The sequence below is a fragment of the Rhopilema esculentum genome, chromosome 10 (assembly GCF_057945365.1).
Source record: "Rhopilema esculentum isolate cy_ngs chromosome 10, ASM5794536v1, whole genome shotgun sequence".
Taxonomy (NCBI): Eukaryota; Metazoa; Cnidaria; class Scyphozoa; order Rhizostomeae; family Rhizostomatidae; genus Rhopilema; species Rhopilema esculentum.
In genome coordinates, this window is record NC_142824.1 from 754,152 (window position 1) to 776,938 (window position 22,787).

The 22,787-nt window shown below is 37.5% G+C and overlaps 1 protein-coding gene across 3 annotated transcripts; it reads left to right on the forward strand.

Annotated features, from left to right (window-relative positions):
• Positions 1 to 1,072: 1,072 nt before the first annotated feature.
• LOC148959182 (protein Smaug homolog 2-like) lies at positions 1,073 to 22,116 on the forward strand. 3 transcript variants are annotated; one of them, XM_089110575.1, is made up of 14 exons: positions 1,073 to 1,371; positions 8,843 to 8,905; positions 13,327 to 13,573; positions 14,208 to 14,741; positions 14,955 to 15,155; positions 15,486 to 15,595; positions 16,145 to 16,231; positions 16,779 to 16,980; positions 17,681 to 17,766; positions 17,933 to 18,048; positions 18,481 to 18,646; positions 18,948 to 19,026; positions 19,342 to 19,425; positions 20,516 to 22,116. In XM_089110575.1, exons 2-14 carry the CDS (start codon positions 8,858 to 8,860, stop codon positions 20,545 to 20,547), a joined length of 1,992 nt encoding a protein of 663 aa, XP_088966701.1. In that variant the 5' UTR covers positions 1,073 to 1,371; positions 8,843 to 8,857; the 3' UTR covers positions 20,548 to 22,116. The 3 variants fall into 3 exon arrangements, with proteins under 3 accessions (XP_088966701.1, XP_088966702.1, XP_088966703.1); XM_089110576.1 differs by having other exon boundaries at positions 19,342 to 19,422; XM_089110577.1 differs by lacking the exons at positions 1,073 to 1,371; positions 8,843 to 8,905 and adding an exon at positions 11,255 to 11,860.
• Positions 22,117 to 22,787: the final 671 nt, after the last annotated feature.

Below are 22,787 nucleotides of genomic sequence, written 5' to 3' on the forward strand. Positions count from 1 at the left end.
AGGAATCGCATTGTGCTGACGCCATTTCTAGAATCCTGCCAAAACAGCAAGATTTGTTCAATCAATGTTAGAATGCTAGTTTTGGAGCTGACATTTTGCTATTCATCGTCCTAATACTTTTGTCACGTAAGTGTAGTCTAATTTAGTGCATTAAGAGGGAAATGGTTTGCAAAGCTTGTGTAATTTAATGGTCTGCGCATGTGCATCTTATGCCTATAGCAGCGTCTGCTATGAGGGTGGGCATATGATGCCCCTATACTGTGTGTGCGCGCGTGTGTTGTGTGTTGTGTGCAATAAGATTATGCATTATAAAGAGATTTTACAGAACTTTTAAAACCAGATCAAAATTTTTTTTATAGAATTGTAAGAAACTTCAGATTTTCTATAGAAGAGCTTCTTGACTTTCAAAAACGGGGTGTGCAAGAAGTATATCTATCATAATATAAAGGTACAATGCCTGCCAAAAGTCTTGGAATACTGACGTCAATTTCCCAGGTCAAAATCAATCATCCCCCTCTCCCCTACAGAACAATGTTGGTTTACTATCAAATGGGTTAGGATTTTAGGAAGCACTTTCTTTTGCGCTTCTTCTATGATATTTCTCTAAATCATCAAAATTGTTTTAGGGGGAAAGGGGCGGAAGTAGTAATTTTCTTTTCATGAAAGGAATGAAAGATATCAAATACAGCGTAAATTGCTGGGTGTTCCGAGTACTTTTGGCAGGCATTGTAGCCAGCCAAGAAGCCTTTTCTTGATGTATGATTTTCTTGTCTCAACAACAGACTCTGTTTGAATAGATTACCAACAAAAAACAAAGCAAATTTGAGTTATCCAAAGGCAAACTTGCGAAAAGTCTTTTCTTTTCTTCTCCATCCCACAATTTATTTCCGATGTCTCAGAATCATGCAAAGCCGAAGATACCGATTGGATTGGGTGCTAAATTTGCATTCGTTTAATAATCATTGTTTTCACAAGAGAACTGGCTGGCTTTCAATGAGAATAAAAAAATCGCGTTTTAGCACCGGGCTCGAGGTTACCCCCTGACAACAGTCGTACACATTCAAAGATCAACAACATGCCCACGCAGAAGGATCTCATGCACGCAAAGCGAAGGAGCCGAACGCCTCTGCCCACTCACAATGATGATATTCAAAACCAACAGAAATTTCACTTTCTTCCCTTGAGTGCAAACGTATGCTGAATGCAAAAGAAGCTCATTCAAATCTCATAAGGCCTAGATTTCTGTTTACAAGTCTGCGGAAGTCGCGTACGTTGTTCGAAACATCAAGTTGAAAATGCATGTATGACATGCAAATACGAGGTTGCTGAAAGGAGCAGCTTGATCGTGCATCGAGCATTAATTTGCAAAGAGTAAGTTGTTCAAACTTTTTTCAGTAAAATATTATGAACTTAACGTTTTATCTTTTTGAAACGTGTTTACTTCCTTTTAAGATATTTTTTCCGGCACGAGATCGACAATCTAGACATTGCCAACCCTGCATACATTGCCCGCAAGTTTAGCTCAATTACAGCGTTGGATACTTCGTTATGCCATAATGCTATGTCAATGCAGAAAGTTATGATACATGCCGTAGAAGGTATGAAGTTTTGCAAAGCTCTGTCAGGGGCTTCAATGCAAGTAGGAAAGTAGGGTGTGGGGTGGGGGAGGGGGCGCTAAAGGCAAAATCATCCATTTCCAACAAAGATTTCGCCTCCTAGTTATGCAGAAAAATGAGTGTCTTGACTTCACAGCTTTCTTTCACGTCAATTTTTTTACAATGAAGCGAAGATTTTATTTCTCACCGAAATCAATTAATTGCAAGATACCAGGATGCAATTCAAAATTAGCCAAACATTTTGGGTAATATAAGCTTAAATGTTTGTGTCATCTAAACCAGGTAAGACAGTGTGATACACTTACCCCCGGGGACACTGCTCTTTATAACCTTCTGGTTGACAAATAAATGTGTCGCGATGATCGTTGCTGTTGGGGCAGGATGTACAGCAGAGAGAGAGAGAAAATCTCCTACTCTCCACCAGCCGTCAGTTTGTAGTCCGAAAAGTTTTATTTCTATAAGTCACAACATCCCTTTATATTTCTAGGATAGGCACTTGATTTCAAAACTGGGTTATGCTGCTCCCCTTTCCATCCCCTGTTCCTAGCCCCTTTCAAGCGCTACCCGCCCCTTTTGCAACTTCATTACTTTTTAGCCACATCTGATAGATCTAATTGTTCTCAGATTCCATTCATGTAGTTCCAGAATAAAGGTCAAGATGTGCCAATCCCTACAAAGCATAGAGTATCGCTGATCAAATTTTAGGAAGGGGTTAAAGTAATAATTTTAAAAGAATTGAAAATTAAGTGTGTAATGCACGTGCTTTATCGGTTTGAATCGGAAACTTTCAAAAATGCACGTTAATCCTTTTGACTCGATCAACTAATATCACGAAAACATAGAACATAAAACCTAACTCATATCCGACTTTTTATCATGTACTAGCAGCATGCTTACATGGGTAAACTTCCCTGCAGCGTCTGGTGCCATTGACGCGGAATATTTCTTTTTTCCTTGAATGCGCTTACCCGGAATTGCAAGACTGCGACTGAAATCCCTGCATCCAACTTTTCCTGTTTCACTTTTTTGATCATTCACAATAATGGGGAATTTACATCGATGTAAGAGGGCTGTGGCGTTCAGAAAGTACGAGAAAAGTCCTCAGTTTGTATTTAAAGGTGAACTTGCACTCTCGCCATTTGATCGGCAGTTTTCTCAAGGTGATCACTGCGAAGGACCTGTGTACAGCATGTCACGGCCAGGCGACCCAAGACAGTCCATGAACATGTCTTGAAATGCAATAATTTTTAGATGAGCAAGAGACGAACTTCAACTTTGAAAATGATGACATGGAAGTGAACAGTTTTAGCATAAATTTCAATCTAGGTTTTTTAGGCCAATTAACATGGATTTAAGAAAACCGTCTAGCTTCTGTATGTCAAAAATAAAAAACGCGCAAAACACAGTTTACAGTCAAAGGATAATTCCTCGTTCGAATTTGCTTTCATAACGCAAGCTGTGTAAACTTTGATCCATCATCGATACTTAGGCCATTTATTTTTTAGGTGTTTTTATATTTTAGGTCGGTCGGTTGGTTGTGTAGGTAGTGAAGGTAGGTTGTAGTGAAAACCATTGGGTAATTTTTCTGAAAATTAAAAGGAATTCGAATTTTATCTACTACCTAAGCAAATACAACAAAATTGGCGTCCTGTCGGAAAATCGAGAATGTTAACGATACATTTAAGGAGTTTTGATAAATGCGTTTGCTTGATATCACATAAGCAGCACCCCCAAAAGCCCCCATTTATGTAGTCTCGTTATACACCTGTCTCTTTCGTTCAAAATGGATTAAACTTTCAAAACCAGATTGAGAACATGAGGACATCAGCGCTATAGAAAAAGTCTTGAATTTGAAATTTTTCAGGAGGAGGATGCCCCCGAGCCCCCCTGGTACGAAGCAAGTTCATTTAACCCACCGTTTCTACATCCCCATGATATTAAATGATGCTAACATTTTGGCTTATTGTCTAAGACGATTTTTTTTCTGACAATGGTAAATTTTACCTGCAAATGAAAGACTCAGAGTTAAAGAGAAAAATAATTAGATTTTTTGTCTAAATTTTACTGCAATACACAAGCGTAGCACCACAAAGGCCAGATTTAACAGTCTATGGGGCTTCAGTGATGGTCCTGACCATTTGCTAAAATTTCTTAGCAATGTATTTTTGCGTGCTTTTTGTTAGTAATTTTAGCTCAGTTCAAGTCATTGATTTTGTAAAGATCTTCATATCGTAAATTTCTTCGCTGCGTAGTAAAATGAAAAGGCCCGTACATTTCAGTCAGAAATCTTTGGAAAAAGCAACTTTATCAACTTCTTTCGATCTTTAGCTTCCTGAATAAGTGCCAGAAACGTTAATAAATAGCTAAATCATTGCTTATGCGCCCTTTTTTTAACTTGTCTTGCAAAAGAGTGTAGTGCGGAATTTCAGATGGAAAAGTCCCCGCTATTCGCTGTTGTGCGTGCTGTATTCTGCATGAAGGAAAGGTCAACTCAGGCAATGGGATCACTTGCAGGGCACCAATGAACAAAACTTGTTCCGGGGGAGCACCTCTGGTTTCTTACCATTTTAAAGCCACCGCTCCCCCTCAACATGGTGAATTGCTGATATCAACATAAGATGTTGCCATAGATGCCAAGACTTAGATATGACATGACCTAACCTGTGACCTAATTTGTCATCCAAACGTCACGAGACCCTTTGATGATCTCTCTACACGATTTCCCTTCAAACAGCTACAAGGACCCAAGGATGGAGAAATTCTTGATATTGAGGCTGGAGTTTTCGATATATATTTGTGCTCTAAAAATTCCAACCATCTACACTCTTTTTTTATAAGAACCAGTAAATTTGAGTTCAGGCTGATTGTTCTTAATTTTTTCGAAAACCTGAGGCTAGATTGTTCTTAATTTGTTCTTAAATTTATAGGGTATAAGCAGTGCGACTTCTAGCTTCTCGTTCTGGGGAGGTGTTCAGGTCTCTTTTTCCAACAAAGTGCGTGAGACAACCTTTATTTGCCGCCATGTTTGAATATTCACCGAAAAAGCACCCACATATGGCAAATAACTCCTCGTTTTTGAGATAAAACGTTGTTCAAAATTTCATTTTACAGTAGCTCAGCTTCAGCTTGTTCTTAATATGTTCTTAACTTTTGACCAATTTTGAGGCTCGTGTTTATATAAAAAAAGAGTGTAACATAATTGAACTCACCTTTTACAGAGAACAACAAATATACCCCGAGGCAACCCCAATAAACACGCCTCAGACGCATCAGCTGTCATTTGCTACAAAAGCTGAAAAATAACTAGAGTAAGATTTCTAGATGATAATTTAAGCAAAACTGACCGATACGTAAATTGTTTCAATATACCAGCTTTTTGGTGCACGTGTAACTTTATTTTTTTAATTAAATTCTCATTTCAACCTGATATCCCATCAGAAACCTAAGATGATAAATTGAAAAACTAATAATGGAAGACAAAAATTTAAAAATTATTTAATAATTTTAGTGAATTAAATAAGACGTCTGATCTTTCAGGGAGTCATGTTTTATTTTTGGTTTCCTGAGCTCTTCAACTGTTTTTTTTTTAATTTTCGTTTGAACTGATAGAGCGAGGGGGTCTCCCTTAGTTCTATGGGTATTTCGTTCCAAGCTTTAAGCCCAGAGTGGTGGAATCCTTTTTTGTACTCTGAATCAGAAAATTTTGGGATGTCGAGATTTCTATTGTTTCTTTAGAAATTTCAATCCTCTGATTATACTTGTTCCAGAGGATCTCGGGCACTGTTTATTGACTATTTTGTGTGTTATGATAGATCTATCAGAAGAGATGATCTGATCAACGCTTAGCCAATCACTGTTCCAGGGGTTCTTTCGTTTGGCATTTTCAATAATTGAGAATGCCCCATCCTGTAGACGCTGAAACGTTTGCAGCTTCGTGTTTGACAGGCTACCCCAGACGACATTCCCGCATCAGAGGTGACTTTTAACTAGCGCATGACAGCCAAGCAGCTGCAGGGGGCACGGGGGGCTGTGCCCCCAAATGAAAATTTTGACAACAACTTGCCCCCTCTGGCTACACTTTTTCCAAATGATATTTTGAAAAGCCGGCATGATTATAATTCCATCATCCTCTTGTTTTAAAGCCTGCTTCCCCTCAGGTATGATTCTTACTGGAGTTTGCCCACCCTAGCTGACATCTACAGCTACGTGGTATGTGCATAATAAACCTCACATATTGTAGGTTGTGAAAGAATGTGCTTCAGTTTTTTCATCGCAGACAGATCACTTGCTACTTTTCCTTTCAAAGATTTCAAGCGCGATTTTAAGTGTTTCTTCCAGTTGAGATTCTCGTCCACAATAATACCTAGAGATTCCGTTTTTTTTCATTCGTTTTATCTCGTAATTAGAACTTATAAAACTGCTTTTGCTTCGTAACTTGGCAAAAGAATAAGGCAACATTACGATTAGGTTCACAAATTCTTCAACTGTCCTGTACATACGGCAAATGTCCTGTGCAGTGGTATAGAAGCCAGGGGGCCGAAACACCTGCTTATCTGCATATCTCGAATTTAAAGCTACGAATAAGAAACTTTAAAAATTTATCATCAAAAGTCTCTGCAGCCAATTTTTAGCATGTGTGGACATATCCATGGAATTGTTTTCCTTGAAGTGAATCTTTCGTTTAGATTTGCATCCATTTTGATTTTACGACCCCTCTTTCACCAGTATGTGCTAAAATCTCGCCTTTGTGCTCACACCTGCCGGTGCCCCTATCGCGCAGTGTCCGCACAACTATGGAGCCAGGGTGGTGCAGAGCGCCGTAATATGGGGCAGCGGCAATGAGGTGGGCAGCGGTAATATGAAGAAGTCGATCAGCGGTAACTTTTCACTGGACAAATTTTTACTAGAATTGAGGTTAAACAAATATTAACAGCGATACTATTGAATTTTCCGACCTAAACTGAATAGTACCGCATTTTGCTCAAAAATTTAGGATCATCTGCTCTTTTTCCTGAGTACTTCGTTATGAGCTAGTTGGTCAGATCGTTGAAAAGATACTTCCCATTCAGCTCCTGCAATCATACATAATGACATGAAATTGAAGAAATATTCTTATATTGCTATCCTTTTATTTTTTGTAATTTATGCAAACCTGTCCGCAAATGCTAAAAACACGTTGTTTAAGAGAGCTGCATTTCGCCCACGTTCATTATTTTTTCAAGGAAAATATTCTCCCACTTGAGACTATGGCCTGTTTCCTTTGTATTGCAGTGCAGAGTATTTTCAAATCGGCAGCTTTTTGTCGGTTAGAAACTGTTTATTAAGGTTGCCATAGCACCTTTAATAGATATGAAGTGGATTCTGCACTGTTGAAGGACACAAAATGAAACACTGATATATATCATTGAATTGAATGCAAATTGCACAAGAGGCCAGTTTGAAGTGCGGCAAGGATCGCTTCAGGCCAGTCTGTAGTTTTTGCTCGGATATTCTCATTGCTACTAGCGGTTACGTTAAGGCCCCCGGGCTAAACATGCTTTTATATTGATTATACAACCCTGCATGTCAGATATTTCATACCAAAAAGGCAAAGCCGTCTACCGCTAAAAGTTAAATGCGCTCAAAATTAGTAAAAAAATTTATAACAAATTTAAAACAAGCTTAGGTATGAGCTAATGTTGTTGTTTTGAACAATGTTTTATCTCAAAAACGAGGAGTTTTCTGCCATCTAGGGGCATTTTCAGTGAATTTTCAAATTTTTCGGCAAATAAAGAATGGCAAACGAGGCCTCACCTCCGTACTCCGTAGAACGCAATAGCTAGCACTGCTTACGCGCTTATCATTTAAGAACAAATTAAGAAATCAGCCAGACTGAACTTCAATTTACTTGTTCTTAAAAAAGAGTGCACATTCGCTCCTCTTTGTAACAACTCTTGCTACTGAACAAAATTTGACAGACGATTTGCACTTGCATTCAGCATTGCGGTCAGGGGCGTCACTTGAGGAGGTCTAGATTTCTATTTAAAAAACTAATCTTATTTAAAAACCTTGTCTTATTTAAAGACCATACTAAAAAGACAAGCACCGCTTGCCAGAAAACTAAGACACTGTAAACGGGGCTATTTGGGTCAAAATTTGATGAATTGTTTTGCATATTTGGGTCCTTTGACTGTAACCAGAAGCGTGACTTTAAGAAGGGCGTCCACTATATACGGTTTTATATCTATCTTTTGTGGATGATATAGGGTGTATTGTATAAATTCCTGTAGGTTTTCAAGCTTGTTTTTGCCAGATGAAGATTATGTCATCGAAAAATCATTTCCAAAATATTCGACTACGCCCCATCGGGGCATTTCTCAAGATGTGTTGTTCTATTGTTGTCATGAATATGTTGCATAATTTGGGGCAAAGAGTGTCCCCATTGCGGTGCCTTAAGGGAGGTTAATAAATTTCACCATTACACTCTTCTTTATAAGAGTCAGTAAATTGAGGTTCAGGCTGGTTGTTCTTAAATTTTTCGAAAATCTGAGGCTGAATTGCTCTTAATTTGTTCTTAAATTCATAGGGTATAAGCAGTGCGATTGCTATCTTTTCGCTCTAGGGAGGTGTCCAGGTCTCATTTGCTAACAATGTGCGTGAGAAAACCTTCATTTTCCGCCATGTTTGAATATTCACCGAAAAGGTATCCCAAAATGGCAAAAAACTCCTCGTTTTTGAGAAGAAACACTGTTCAAAGTTACATTTTACAGAATCTCCGCCTCAGGTTGTTCTTAATTTGTAGCAGGGTAGCTTCCCCACAATGATTTTTTATGGCGCTGAGGGAAGCTTTGATACCCTCATCTTGTGAAATGCTAGGGTGTATATCGAAATGTGTTGTAAAAAATGAGCGCATGCTCTTTGAATCCAGGATGGGGGGCTGCCTCACTCCCCAAGGGTAAGCAAACACGTCGGTGAACTTGTGGACACACTGAGCAAGGACCTAAGCGGGAACAACTTTCCTTAAGAAGTATTTTAGTGTTACGGGAACTGAGGGCAGTTCCCAGCACTTCCAACTTTTGCCAGGGCAAATTTTTTCTGCAGGGCAAACATGCAGCCACCGCCTCCCCCAACAAAAAGTATGAAGTGACGCCCCTGATTGCGGTGACATAATTTCCCTCATTGATTGAAAGAGAATTTTCGGTTCATTCATCAGTCACTTCCAAACATTATTCTACATTCTTTTGCAGTTACATCGAGGAACAATGTTGCCAGATGTATATTTTCACGTCAAGTTGCCTTCTGTTAAAGAGGTTCGTGTTTGTTGAATTTTCTAAATTTTGAAATTTATTCTGATCACATATGATGTCCAATACACGCTTTTTTTGTTATAAGGAACCACTTTATAAGGAACCTACATGTAGAAGGCCGAAATATTTAAAGAACTTATACTACTAAAAACGAAGTCTCTAAGAAACTTTTCGATTTGAAAAATTTTTAGAACTGCAAGCATCAAGAACTAAAAAGCCGGTTCCATTAATTTGCAGCCAATACTCGCATAGATTGTTTGCTATTCGTGTGCTATTCGTGTGTCAAGTGTTTCATTGAATAGTTTCCGCATAAGCTGTCTCGCCCCTTTCTCTATTAAGTGTAAGGGCTTATTTAGACAAACCCCCCCCCCCCCAATCAGCGATGTCATTGAAAAATCGGGCTTTCGTCGGATAATTGAGAACCGTTTAACGTGTCGAAATTACTCCAAGAAATCGTTCTAAAAAGGACTTTTAAGCTAATCTTAAGGGTGTAATTGCCAAATTTTCTGCTCGTTTTGCTCGCAGGTAATCTGCATTTTCCTTTTTTACCCCAGGGGCCGCTGTTACCTCTCTGTGCCCTTTTTGCAAAATTTGAACATAGCAAAGCTGATGAAATATTAGCCAGTACTAAATAATCAATCAACAATATATGACCGATATCAAAACTGCTTATGAATTGTATTTTTAATTTCAATTCCGTAAAGATTGGCCAAAATTTTCATCGGATTCTTCTGAATAATAGTTATTTTCAAACGTATTTCTCATTGACGAAAACAAGATAAAATGCATAAAATGAATTTTACAATTACAATCATGTTGTTATCATGAACGACTTGTCAAAGTGTAATCGGTCTACCTCTTGTATCATAAATTGCCTTAGATGAGATATCGATCTTGATATCAAAAATCATAAATGGATTGTTCTTCTTGCTACTTAATTGTGGCGTGGTCAGCAAAGATTTCTAAAGAGTCCCGTTGAAAAATCAACTATTTTTATCAAAATGTGCAGTTTCTTTAAAATTAGACATGGTCCATGATGGGTCCATGATGTTATCTTGTCGGAAAATCGTAGGCCTGGGCCCCCGGAATGAAAGCCTGAATTTCCGCCACTGGCATATTGCACCCCAGTACCCAAGCCTATCAAAGGGTAGCTTTGGAAAAGAAAGAGCTAGGGGTTGCATCATGCAGATTCAGAAAGTAATGAGCACAGAAGAGCTTGTTTCGACGGTTAATGACATCTTAACAACAAGAATTTTCATTTTTTGTCAAGCTCTTACTGTCGAGTTTTTAAAAATGAATATCAACATCTTGTTTTATTACTTAAAAAATTCTCTAAATGGTGACCGTTTTTATCATGGTGCTAAGGTTACGGTAGGGGTTTTGCCAGTTTTGTTTGTTTATACGGGCTGTCTTGCTACATTCCTGCTACCTGGTCCTCGTTTTCCTCAACCCTGAATGCAGCTGGTCCGTTGCTATTTGTAGAGCGTGCTTTCGTCGAGACAACACGCGGCGTGGAATCTTTAACCATGAATGCTATCATAAAACATGGAACCAGAAACGCCGCTGGGTGTCTGATAGCCACTGAGAATTCAATGAGTCATGTGTCATAAATTGCAGCGAAATCCTTCGGTGATCGCATACGCATAGGTGAATGTAATTTTCGATGAAAAGTCTCGGTAACACAAAGAAAATATTTACTTGTGATACTCCTGCCAACAAAATTTGCCGAAATGCTGAATTTAAGCTCTCGGCGATTTTTCTATAGCCAGTTTACAAGCACTTTGCCTTTCAAAAAGTTTACAAGTACTATGTAGGTTATAGATATTTTTTTATATCCGGAACCGGAAATTTAATAGCTTTTTGCTGAGTTTATGGCCACTTGAATTTGAAAAAAACGAACTTCAGGAGCGTTCCTGGAGAATTTTCAAGGGGTTGTCCGGTGAATGGTTGACTTTGTCGTCGAACAAGTTTGCAAAGTAAGCAGTAAATAATACCGATGGCTCTTTGGGGGAGGGGCATCACCCTCATAGCACTGCCCCTGGATAAAATGCAAATGTTAACAATGCTTTCAAAGCATTATTAACTTTAATGGAAGTTGTTTTTGCCTTAACTTAACTTCATGTCTTGCTTGGTACTTGTCATGTCCGGTCATGTCACAAAAGACAACTTTTTTGCCAAGCAAGTAATTTCAAAGCTGCAATAAAAGGTTAAAAAACCTGGTCCTTCACTTTCGTTAGCCCTGCCCCAACTTTCAAATTTTGCGTTCCAACGTACGTGTACAGCCCTCATGCGCCTTGAATACAGCCAGGAAATTTTGATTTTGCAGTTAAAACCAACAACAATTGTCGTAGATACGGGAAATTTCAACTGACGTCAGCTGTGAAAGGATGAATTAATAATAAAGCAAAACATTCGAAGTTGGCGAGTCCGTATTTCATTGTTCCGTATTTTAGAAAACATTTACTTTTATGTTCAGTCAAAACGTAAATTCCATTTGTCGCAGTTGGACTACCAACCATAGCATTTTGTGTGTAATGTTCGAATCGATTTACGAAGGTGTGGATTAAATAAGAGGGGAAACCCTAAAACAGCCTGGAGGTTCATACGACGTACCGTTCCTTTAAACAACCGCGAACCGAAGGATTCACAGTTCAACAAAAGCAGCTGGAAGAATGAGTGGGCGAGAGGCCCACACGATGCAGTTCTTCTTGAATCAAGCTCTAAGAAAGGTGTAAAACGAATCGCTCATCAATTTGGACCTACAAATATTATTCATTGATTCGCTAACCAGAACATTACTGCTGGATCATATCTGACGAGCGCTGAGTCCAAAACTCTCGGAGGAATGAACTTTTGGCTTTTGTCGAAGCCAGACTATATTTAAGGAGGAGTCCTTTCAACGTTCACAAAGAAGCAGATTCTGTTGGCCTATTCAAGCCTTTTCTTGTAGACATGTTGGTAGGTTTTTATTTCTTTCTTTATTATTCAAGCCCGAGAAAAACGGTAGTGGTGTCGCTTCTTTGTTGTCGTTTAGGACATCAATTTTGAATAGCAATTTGGCTTTGTTTTCCTAATAAACAAAGGAAAGATCAGATTGCCAGGAGTTCGTCATACGCACATTCCCTTTATCTATTTCCTTAACAGTGTGTTATGTTTTAGTTTTTATTTGAACATACAATATATCCAACATGTTTTTTCTCAAAATCACACTGAAATTCAAAATTGCGTTTCATGGCTATTACCTGGAACCTTTCTTCGGGTGAAAAGTTATATTTGTTCTGAAACCTTTTTAAAACCTTGGTTGGGTTGACTTTTTATTCTTTTAGTAATTTTCCAACACAAGTTGACGATTTTTAATAACAAAATTGTAAGCACTTATACAACCCCGAGGTGTGTACAATTGCGGTATCACAGTAGACGTTCAGCGATTTGAATAGTTTGACCATTTGGAATATTTTCTGAGTCCGTCCTCGGTCCTTCTTCAGTCCGTCTTCGGTCCGTCTTCGCTTATTCGGTTCATGGGCGACTTCTGCTGACAGCTATCTTGCAAAATTTTCGAAAGTCGTGCATTCAAAGTCTTTCACGCCCTTGAAGAATGCATTGTTTTTAAAGCGTATTCAGGGGAAATGCGTATTCGAGTGCAAACAATCGGAAGAGACTCGCTCGGAACACTTCCTTGACGTGTCCAGTCGTCGATCATGGGACTTAAACCTCCATTGGAAATTCTGCATTCAATTACTGACCTGAATGAATCATGATACTCAATTTAATGTGATAAACCATTTTCTAGTCATCATCTCCCTTTCCCAATTGGACAGTTATTCGCTTGCTGCAATTTGTTCCCTCGCATGGTATGACGTCATTCGCTGCAATCCCTTTTCGCTAGGGACAATTCACTGTTGAAAATAGTGTACGAGGTCTCCACCAAAACCAAAAGGATTTGAAGGGACTTTCACATGAAACAAAAGGGTTTCTATCAATTGTTATGCGATTTTCATAAAGTGTTTTGTCCCAAGCCTTCCCCCTGTAATCTCAAATCATTGAAGCTACTTTAAAGGCTATACAACTTTGATCAGAATGAATTAAAGATGCAAAAACAATAATTAGAAATGCCCTTAAAACCAGATTATATAAAATATCTACATAGCTTAATTGTCTGTAACTTAATGTTTCTTTAAATTATCAAGTTTTTTAGACTGTAAAATTTAAAAAATTGACAGATTATACATATTCAGTTTAGAATTACAATTAACAAAGATTCTATTATGCTATAATCATCATCTTTTATAATTTCAGTTTTTGCTATTATGCTATAATCAGGATGCTAGCAGAGTGCCCATTTTAACACAGCCCCAATGCTTCAAATGCTAGAAACATTCTTGTTTCTTCATAGTTTGAGGATTCTCAACTATTTTCTGTTTTAGTCTGATCATTATCAAGCACACCCACGTGAGGAAATCATGAAGCCTGCCCACATTTTCAGAGATCAAGTCAATGTTGTAAATGGATGGTTTAGCAACTGGAATGATATTGAGCAGACAATTGCTTGTTATTTTTTGCTGAGAAGGCTGGGACCAACTCAAGCAAGATTTTTATCATTGGTTCTTGATCATACTTTCAAAGACAGTGCCAATGATGTTCAAATGTTGGAACAGGAAGCCAACAATAAAGGTCAGCCTTTTGATTCCATTTAACATTATTTCTTTTCTTACCAAAGCAACAGATACAGCATCTATTTGATAGTGTAAAAGTATTACAAGATTTGTAAAGCATTATAATATAATAATTAAATCTTTGTAGACTTCCCTCGAGTTGAAGCAAATTGGTTGTCAAATAAGCAAAGCCAACCCGTAGTTTCTTCAGAACAGTTTAATAATTCTAGTCTAGAAATGACACCAAAAAATTGGTTAGTTTTTTATATGTTTTGTTTGAGTGCCTAGTGTTATACTTCCTTTTAAATAATAATGTATATGTATTTATAAAGTAGAAGATGGGCTAAGAATTAAACATGTTCTCTGTTACTTGGAGTTTTGTGCTTGTGCACTCACCAGACAGACTTTAATGACAAAATATTCCTACTACCATATATGTATACATATTTATATATATATTTCATGTAGGTTTAATAAACTTTTCCATTGCAGACTCTACAATGACTATCTCCCATTAGATCCTTACTTCATCACTGCCAGGGATCCTTACTTGATACAAGCACAGTGACTGTTATATAATGGCTAATGTTTAGAAAATGTGCCATTGCAAAAGTCAGAATACTTTTTTATGTAAAATATGCTTTTTTCTCCAGAATTCCTGATGAGTTTGTACAAAGAAAACAAAGACTTTGCAGTGCAAAGTTTGCTGATGCACTTGCCTCTATTGCACCCTGGAAATAATGAGGCAAAGGAGCAATACCTTACTCTACTACCCCATATTTTGTCACATTCATTAGAAAAGTCAGTCCATGAAGAAGAGTGCAGGCAGCTCTTTTCTTTGGCAGTTGTCCATCCTGCCTTCACACATCAAGAAAAAGGTAAACTAAATCATTGGCTAAGCCATCTCACTGAAAAAGAAGAGAAGAGTAAAGAAAAACGCCACAATCTTGCACTGCACCACACCCTGTCTGATTCATCAGCACACTACAATAAAGGAGGCCAGGACTCTTGGAGAATTCAAGCTAGCAATCACATTCTTCATGGTGGACAAACAAATGGATGGAGACCTCAAACTCAGGCACAAACACAACCTCAGCAGCAGCAGGTTCCACAGATGAGAAAGCGTCTAGATCACAAAGACTCTGGAATAAGCACATCTTTTGATGAATTAGGGTCCCCTGCATCAGGTGAAATTTTTAATCATGTCTTGTTTTCATTTTGGATATATTCACATTTCGGAAACACAGCTATCCAATGTATGTCATTTAGAATAATAGAAAACTTTTGGAAGAAGTGCGTGAATTTGTATTTTATCAATATTCAATATTATGCCTTTAGTAGTTTTTTTGTTTCTGATTGTTAGTATAGTATTTTATATTGCCTCTCTCTTGACAAAATAGGTGACATTGGGCTATTGGATTCTTATGATGACATTGGGCATGTGCAAACAAGGGTAACAAGATCTTCATCGTTTCCAGTGGATCCCAAGAATCTTCACAAAAAAGTTTCTCCACAGCAGTCATTGGACAGTGATGACGAATTTTTGAGCAGAAGATTTGGGAGTCCAGATGAGACAATTTTGGCACAGCCAGGCATGAAAGGTATCTATACCCTTCTGTTTTCTCAGGGCCCTAAAGCAATCACTTTATAGAGCAGTTAGGAGACACTGGATTAAGCTTTTCCATTCATATATATACCCTATGACCTCTTAGTTATATTTGTAGAGATATTGATGTACTGCTCTTCTTTTCTAGAAGCATAGTAAAGCTGTTGCATGGCTGTGTTATTGATTTTTTTATAAGCTTTTTTCTCTTTTCAGTAAGGGTTAGAAACCAAAGATTCTGTATTATGTATATATATGTTGATTTTCTAATTCAGTTAGCAAGTACCAAACCTAACTTCGAAATTTTAGTAATCTTATCTGTTTTTAGATGTTCATGGATGGTTGAAAAGCCTCAGGCTTCACAAATACAGTAACATATTCAGTGAAATGACATACGAGGAAATGTTGGGATTGTCAGATGACTTCTTGAAGGGCAAGGTACATCTAGCTTAACATGAAACATTTTGCTCTTTCAGATAAGTAATAGCAGTTTGGACATTTTTGGCTTAGTTTTCCAGACTTAGCAGTACATTTAACTTCTATAGAGGTTAGATAACTTTCTATTAGTGTAAAGTTTCAGACAAACATATATATATAATGTGTATATTGGAAAGATTAATGACAAAGTGAAAATAAAGGCTAAGTTGTATTCTTCAATGGCTCTATTTCATCAAAAATTGTTAATCAAAATTTAAAAAGAGTTCATCAAAAGTTTTTTAAGCAAATTGATAATCAAGTATATCTATAGAAAATTGTCCATGTTACTTTTACCCTGATTTTTCCCAGCATGAAAGTTTGCTTCAGCAAAATTACACCAGTGACTCCTTTGCCATTTTTTAGCATTTTAACTGGAAAGCAAACTTTTTTGTGTGTTTTTTATGGGGCTTTCAACAATGAATGAATGGTATTTTCCATCATGTCTTATTTGTTTGTCAAGATGTATTTTGCTTTTGCAACCATTAATGCATTTCTCAAATGCTTTTTTAGGGTGTAACCGTTGGGGCAACAAACAAGATTTTAGTCTGCTTGCAAAAGCTCAAAGAAAGGCCACAATTGTTGGCGACTTTAGAAAAGGTTTGTTTAAGTGTATTCTTTTTTTTTGTGATCCTTGTATTTTCATAAACATCAGTCATCATAGCAATCTGACAAAAGGGACAAAAAGTCATAAATAGAGATGGCTTTTGTGATTAAGAACTTATGCCTCATGGCCCTTTTTTGCAATCTGAATGCCTTATGGTTCTTATCGGAATGTTGGTTATTGAGGCATCAGAAACGTTGCCTTCATGCCATTTCTGTCATTTCAGGATGATATCTATCATTCTAAAAAGTTTTATTGCGTTTGTATTCATTTGAGCTTACAGTGATTATTGGAATATGGACTTTGTAAACTGATTAAACTACATCTTCATCGTACCAAACATACTTTGTGCAATGAGAAACTGCTTCAAAGAAGAAGTATGGAAGGAAGGGTCAACGTCTTTTGACTTTTTCCTTCATTCTTTGATGTTATCTTAAATGTTATCAGATCCACCAAAATCATAGCGTTTCTCTCAATGGGCTGCAATCGATACTTGCTTAATGAAGTTTCCTTGTTTTTAAATTTTCCTCTTTACTCCTTTAGGAAGTTTTGCAGATGGGGAAATTGCCAAGTGTCTTAGCAGAGCTGAAACAGATTGTAATAACCCCAATTAAGCCACATGTTTGCTCGCCTCCTGTGTCTCAGAGCGAGACAGCAGATACAGTCAATGCGTCAGTGGGTGTCATTGGAGATCCTCCTGATCCAGATGACCTTCCCTCTCAGATTGTTAAGGTTATGGGAAAAGGTATGATATTATATTAAACTCAAAACAGTCTTTTTTTCTATTAGCTTTAATAATTTGTCTGTTCATGACAGTACAGTAGAAACCCCCATAAAAGAACCTGTTTATATAAGAACCTTGAGGCTGAAATTTAATCTTTTAAACCTCATAATTAAGAACCCCCAAGAGGCTGTAATTTGAAAAGGTTCTTATGTATTTTTGAAAAGGTATTTTTACACCCTATTCACACTGTCTAATTAAACCAGCTTAGAGTAAATCAGGTTATGCCATGTTACATTCTAATTGGACAATCTAACAACACAAATTCATTTGATTGGCTTGAAATTAACATGAAAAAAATGGCTGGTTTATGTGTCTGTTAGAATCCTTGCTGTTGAAAACATTGTTAATGTGTTCAAGGCCTGTACGTATATAAGAACCTTGTTAAGAACCTTCTAGACTGGAATTTAGAATAGCAGGCTGTTAATTAAGAACCTATTCAGGCTGCCAGAATAAAACCTAGGTTCTTTTATGCGGGTTTTTACTGTATGTTATTCATTTTAACTTCAGATGCTCTAAGATGAGAAATGTTAAAAATTTCTTTGAAAAGATATTTTTTTCATGAAATGGTATTTCTCATGAAATGATATTTTGCATGAAGTGATATTACTTATGAAATGCTTCCGGAAGACATTTTCATGATGATGTTATCATTTCTCCAAAGCCTGCACTCAGATTTTGGTGGCCCAGCAGGATGAAGAGTATTGCTTAACATATCTCTGGATTGTTGAAAAGATTCTAGCAAATGAGGTGAGAATGATGAACTTGAAAATGCAGTACTCCTATTTGTCATTGATTGTATATATATATATAATGTTAAACTCTGCATAAAGTTGCTTCCTCAGTCGTTTGATTGAAATGAAACTTAAATTCCCATCGTCAGTGGATTATTGATTACTTATAATTTTTCTCGAAGGCATTTACTCCTCCCCAGAAGAGAAAGCTGCAATCTTGGAAGATTCAGTGCAAAAATATGGCAAAGCAGCTTGTTACCAACAGGAAAGTCGCAAATACCGAAAAAAGTCTCAGAAGGTGAGATTGGTTCCGATTTACTTCGGTCTGATTTATTTGCGTATGTTTGCTGGATGTTTTTTGCCTCGTTTTGTTTACAAACATATATGCTAATCAGTTCATGTTCAAGAATTGCCCTCCCCTCTTCTTTGTTGCAACAGCCTCAGCCCTCTCAACATTTTTCAGGCAATAGACTATGATTTCCTTTTAATCTGAACAGAGACCATGGCATTACTCAGTGTCCTTTTGTGTGCAGCTTTATTTTAACAATTATAGCAAACTTTTACTATAAAATGCAGAAATTCAATGCTATCGTAAAAATTGCCATGGTTTTTAAAGATAATTTTTTGAATTGTGATTTTTTAATTAATTTTTGAGTTTCATATTTACGCTCGTTTTTTATCACCCTGTCTACTTTTGGTGTATTTAATCATACTTAATAATTTTTTGTAGTTGGATGATGGATCCAATCGGCCCCAACATGGGGAAAAGACGCAGCCCTCGCGGTGGCTCCCTTAAAGGCACCTCAAGCACTGGATTGGGGATTGCTAGAGCCGGACCTCTAGCCAATTTCCATAAAAGGCTTGGGCCATCTGCCTCTGTGTCCTTCAACAATCCAGTAAGTCTCGTTGTACAGACTTTTTTATGTTGAATCAGAAGGACCTTGCGGTGATGTTAAGTGTTGTAGCCTGTCAGAAGATTGCCTGTTACTTGTGTATGCGAAGCAACTGGTCACTTGAAGTTTATGACATCCTGAAAAGTTAATTTGTCACGGTTCATAGATTTCCTCATTGCGATCATTTAGTTACTGAACAATATTTAGTTCTCTTGTTTGGCAATCCGCTCGAACTCTTCCTTTTGCCGATTGTTTTGGCGATTGTTTTGGCGACTTTCTAGCTTATTTGACTCCTTCCATTTAGATTAAAAGCCACCAGTCAGTATGCCGCACCAAATCTGCACCAATACGACCATCCCACATTGGGCAAGCACTGCATCCTGGTAAGTTTTCAGCTAGCTCGACCAGCCTTTTTTTGCCAGCAGCAAAGTAATCAATCGAAACGATTCAAATGTTTTGTCGTTTGGAAGTCTTGGTTTTACTTAAGCTCTTGCTTAAGCCATAAAAACATTGTACTCTATTAAACCTGTTTTTCTTTTTTTCCAGTAAAGAGGTTTTTTATTTCTACGCTATAAGTGCCAATCGTTTTCCTTATTTTTGTAGGTAGAAGACAGTCTTGTAATTTAAACTAAAAATACCTTTTGAAGAAAATTGATACTTCTTCGCGTCTCTCATTTTGAAATTTGAAAATTTTGTAGATGTCACAGAAGATGGCCCAAATAAAAGTTTTGAAAATTTGGAGACATTGTGTAGAAGCATGACAGAACATGCATTGGAAGGTGGTTAGTTTTTTTTGTTTCTTTCATTGTCCAGTTATTTTCTTGCTTTCTTGCTAATGAAGTTGCTGGAAGAGCAAAGGTAGGAAAAAACTTCCAAAGAAATCCAAATCAATGATTTGTTTGAACAATTTGTTTCTCGTGTGTCGGGGAAATGCTATTATTTTCTCAACTGGTATTTCCGTCTGGTCTTAATCCCATTAAAAATTGTGTCATGCAAACCTTTTCATATCCTCTTAATTTTTGTTCTGGAACCACACGATTCCTCGGCGTTCAGACATCTATTCTTTCATTATCTTCCCATTGAAAACCCCCGTACTAATTGACAATTAGTTTTTATAATGCTTGACAAGGCCTCCTCGTTGCTAGGATGTTGAAACAACTACCTACTGTGCAACCCACACGCAACGAAGTGGTATTATTTCAAAAGAAACAAAAGTGGTTGCGTCAACACTTGACGTCACACCATTGCTTGTGTAATCGCAGTACCACGATCTTAATGGAGTTCATCAGTAGTTTGAAAGACATGTCAGATAAACAACCGTTATTACGCTCATCCAGGTCACCTTTCAATAGGTTTCCTCCAATCGGCCGATGTAAACAACTTTTAGTGCATTCTGCAGTAAGCATGCCACCATTGTGCGCTACTTTTCTCTTAGCAGGCTTTCAAATGCTGTCTTTTCAGCTGCATCAACTTCATTATTTATTTATAATTTTCATCAGTTCCGAATGCATCCGCACTCAATCAACAACTTGTTTTGATTTTTGCTGTTCGGTATTACTTCGCCGCTGAAAACGTTGATAGCTTCTGTGTTGCATAATTGTTTTGTTCTATTTTTAAAACAGTGATTTTCCTTTCTGCACTCCAAGCATATCATATTGATTTATCTCGAGTTGTGCACATTTTAATAATTAGTTCTTATTACAGTCACAGTTAATAATTAGCTCGAGTTGTTAGGCTGACAAGCGTCCTTAAATTGCTTTCAGAATTGAAGGCAGAGAGTGCCGCAGAAATTGCAATTGCTGGGTGGTAACTGTCTATTGCAATAATAAAATCGTTGATGTTATTGTTAAAAATTGATTCTTTTTATTGCAGACTCCGTAGAGAAGTCTTCAGACCAATTCTGAACTCATAAAAGCATAGCAGCTAATCATTGAGACTGGTTTATGACTGATATAGCTTGTATAATAGAGCATATTATATTTGAACTGACTATGGAGCTGGTCTTATCACTTAACGTCTGTTGTTGCTACGTTCTCATTGGAGTATTGCAACGCTAAAATTTCAAATGATACTTAATAAACCTCTGGTAGGAATGTTCATTACGTTCGTCGTGTAACTTCGTCTTAAATCAAATCAACTTATTTAACATATTTAAGCAGTATTAGAAATGTCTAGTTCGAACAGATGAGTTTTGTGGTAATGGGAAGCTCCTTTTTCGACTGCTCGCCGAATGCATTACCCTATGATTACCCTAGCATTAGCCGTTCGTACATACGAATTATCCAACACCACCCTTGGCTACAACCATGCCTTGATACGAACCCTTTTCCCATTGTAAAAACTGCCTAAAAGAAATGTTTAAGTTGCTCCAATAGACCACCGCGTTTAAAGCTATCACATGATTATTCCTTGACGTTTGCAAAGTTTAACAAAAAAGTTCCTGTAAAGTGCATCCCCTTGTCTTAATTTTTGCTGAGCATACCATTTCTACTGCGTTTTTACTTTTCATATTTCTTGTAGACCTTTATTCGAAATTAAGTTTTTAAATTATACCGAGCAGTTATAATTCTGCTGTATAGCCTTGTATTTTAAACCGGTTTGCTAATTTACCTTTTTGGTAGATACAGACTTTCTTGTATGCCACTGGCTGGAGCTACGCAAAATGCCGTTTTGTTGTCACCATAAGCAGGCAGCGCCTTTTCTTGTTGAGTAAGCTATTAGTCCTCTTGTTAGTTTAGAGCTGGACCTCAAATCGGCGTCTTTGTGCTATTGTTATTATCATTGTTCTATTATGTCGTAATCTAGAGTAGCCAAGGTCTCGACTTGCTTTTGGTAAGTCTAGTCTAGATGCTTTGGCCACAGAGACCCGTTTAACACATTTGAATAGGGTATTTCTCTACATAGAATAGGGTGTAATTGACGAAAAGTAACCCTCGAGTTTTCTTAGCCCTGTTCTCAGCGATCACTTTAATGTAGCTGTTGCGTTGTCGACCCATCCCTTACGTGCAAAGTGAAAACGAATGGTGCAATTTAGCTGCAAGGCATTTATTTTAGTAAGATTTTAATTCCCAATGCTTAATAAACATATTTGATGTCACCTATATCAAAGCCTGTTCACATCAGCGTCGCTGCCAGTTGAATAAAGAACGTCCTGCATCGAATCGAGACTTTCGATGACTTCTGTTTGCGTTAGGCAGTTTTGCAGGCCAAAATGAGGCTACAATATATAGTGAAGGGATTTGGACTTGCGAGGGCGCTAGATGCTGTTAACGGGTCGCAACCAGGCTTCACCTGACAAGTATTCTCGTAGAAATTATAGAGTAGGAAAGTACTTATAGTTGATTCATAATTACAATGCCTCGTCAAATTCCATATGGTAATTTGAAAATGTTTTGAGTTCGTAATTATAATTGACCAAAATTGGAGTTCATTTTAAAATGGTATTTTATGCTATTCATGCCAGTAACCTTAAACTTTTTTTCTGTTTAATTTGTTGCTTCGATGCGCATGCGCTATGAACAATGTGTTGGCTTTAATAGCATGAAGCAGCTTTCAGGTTTATGTCTCCTTCCAGTGTTTTTCTATTCATCTCAAGTGAAGTGGAGGTATACAGACATAAAGGCCGCGCGAATCTCGCAATATAATGACATGCTGCTTTTATATCTACTTGGTAAAAATGAAAAAGCGGGAAGGGAATAGAGACTTGATGAGGGTGTAGCAGCAGAGGTCCCGAACGGATGTTAGATAAAAGCCCCTATCAAAGCTAACCTTAGCCATTTTGCTTAAGAATGGTGAACATTATATAACTCTTCAAACAACGGCGAAAAGAATGTTTGATGACATTTAGACAAGTTGAATGATTCTAGCTGGTTTAAACAAATTAAACTTCGTTTGAAATGAAGTTGTTTTTAAAGGATTTTCTTGTAATAGCCCTAATTTCCTCCTTCACTTATTTTGTTACGTTCCTCGTCGCTCAGCTGATAATTCCTAAAACGTTTGTAGTCCGTCTCGCAGGAGCATCACAATAGTGTCTTTTTGAGCCATCAAATCATACATCATCCCTCCCATACCCAAAGTGAGTTGTTGGAGATCGAGAGATGCATACAGGGCTCCGCATCCAGGGTAGGCTAGGCCATAAAACATC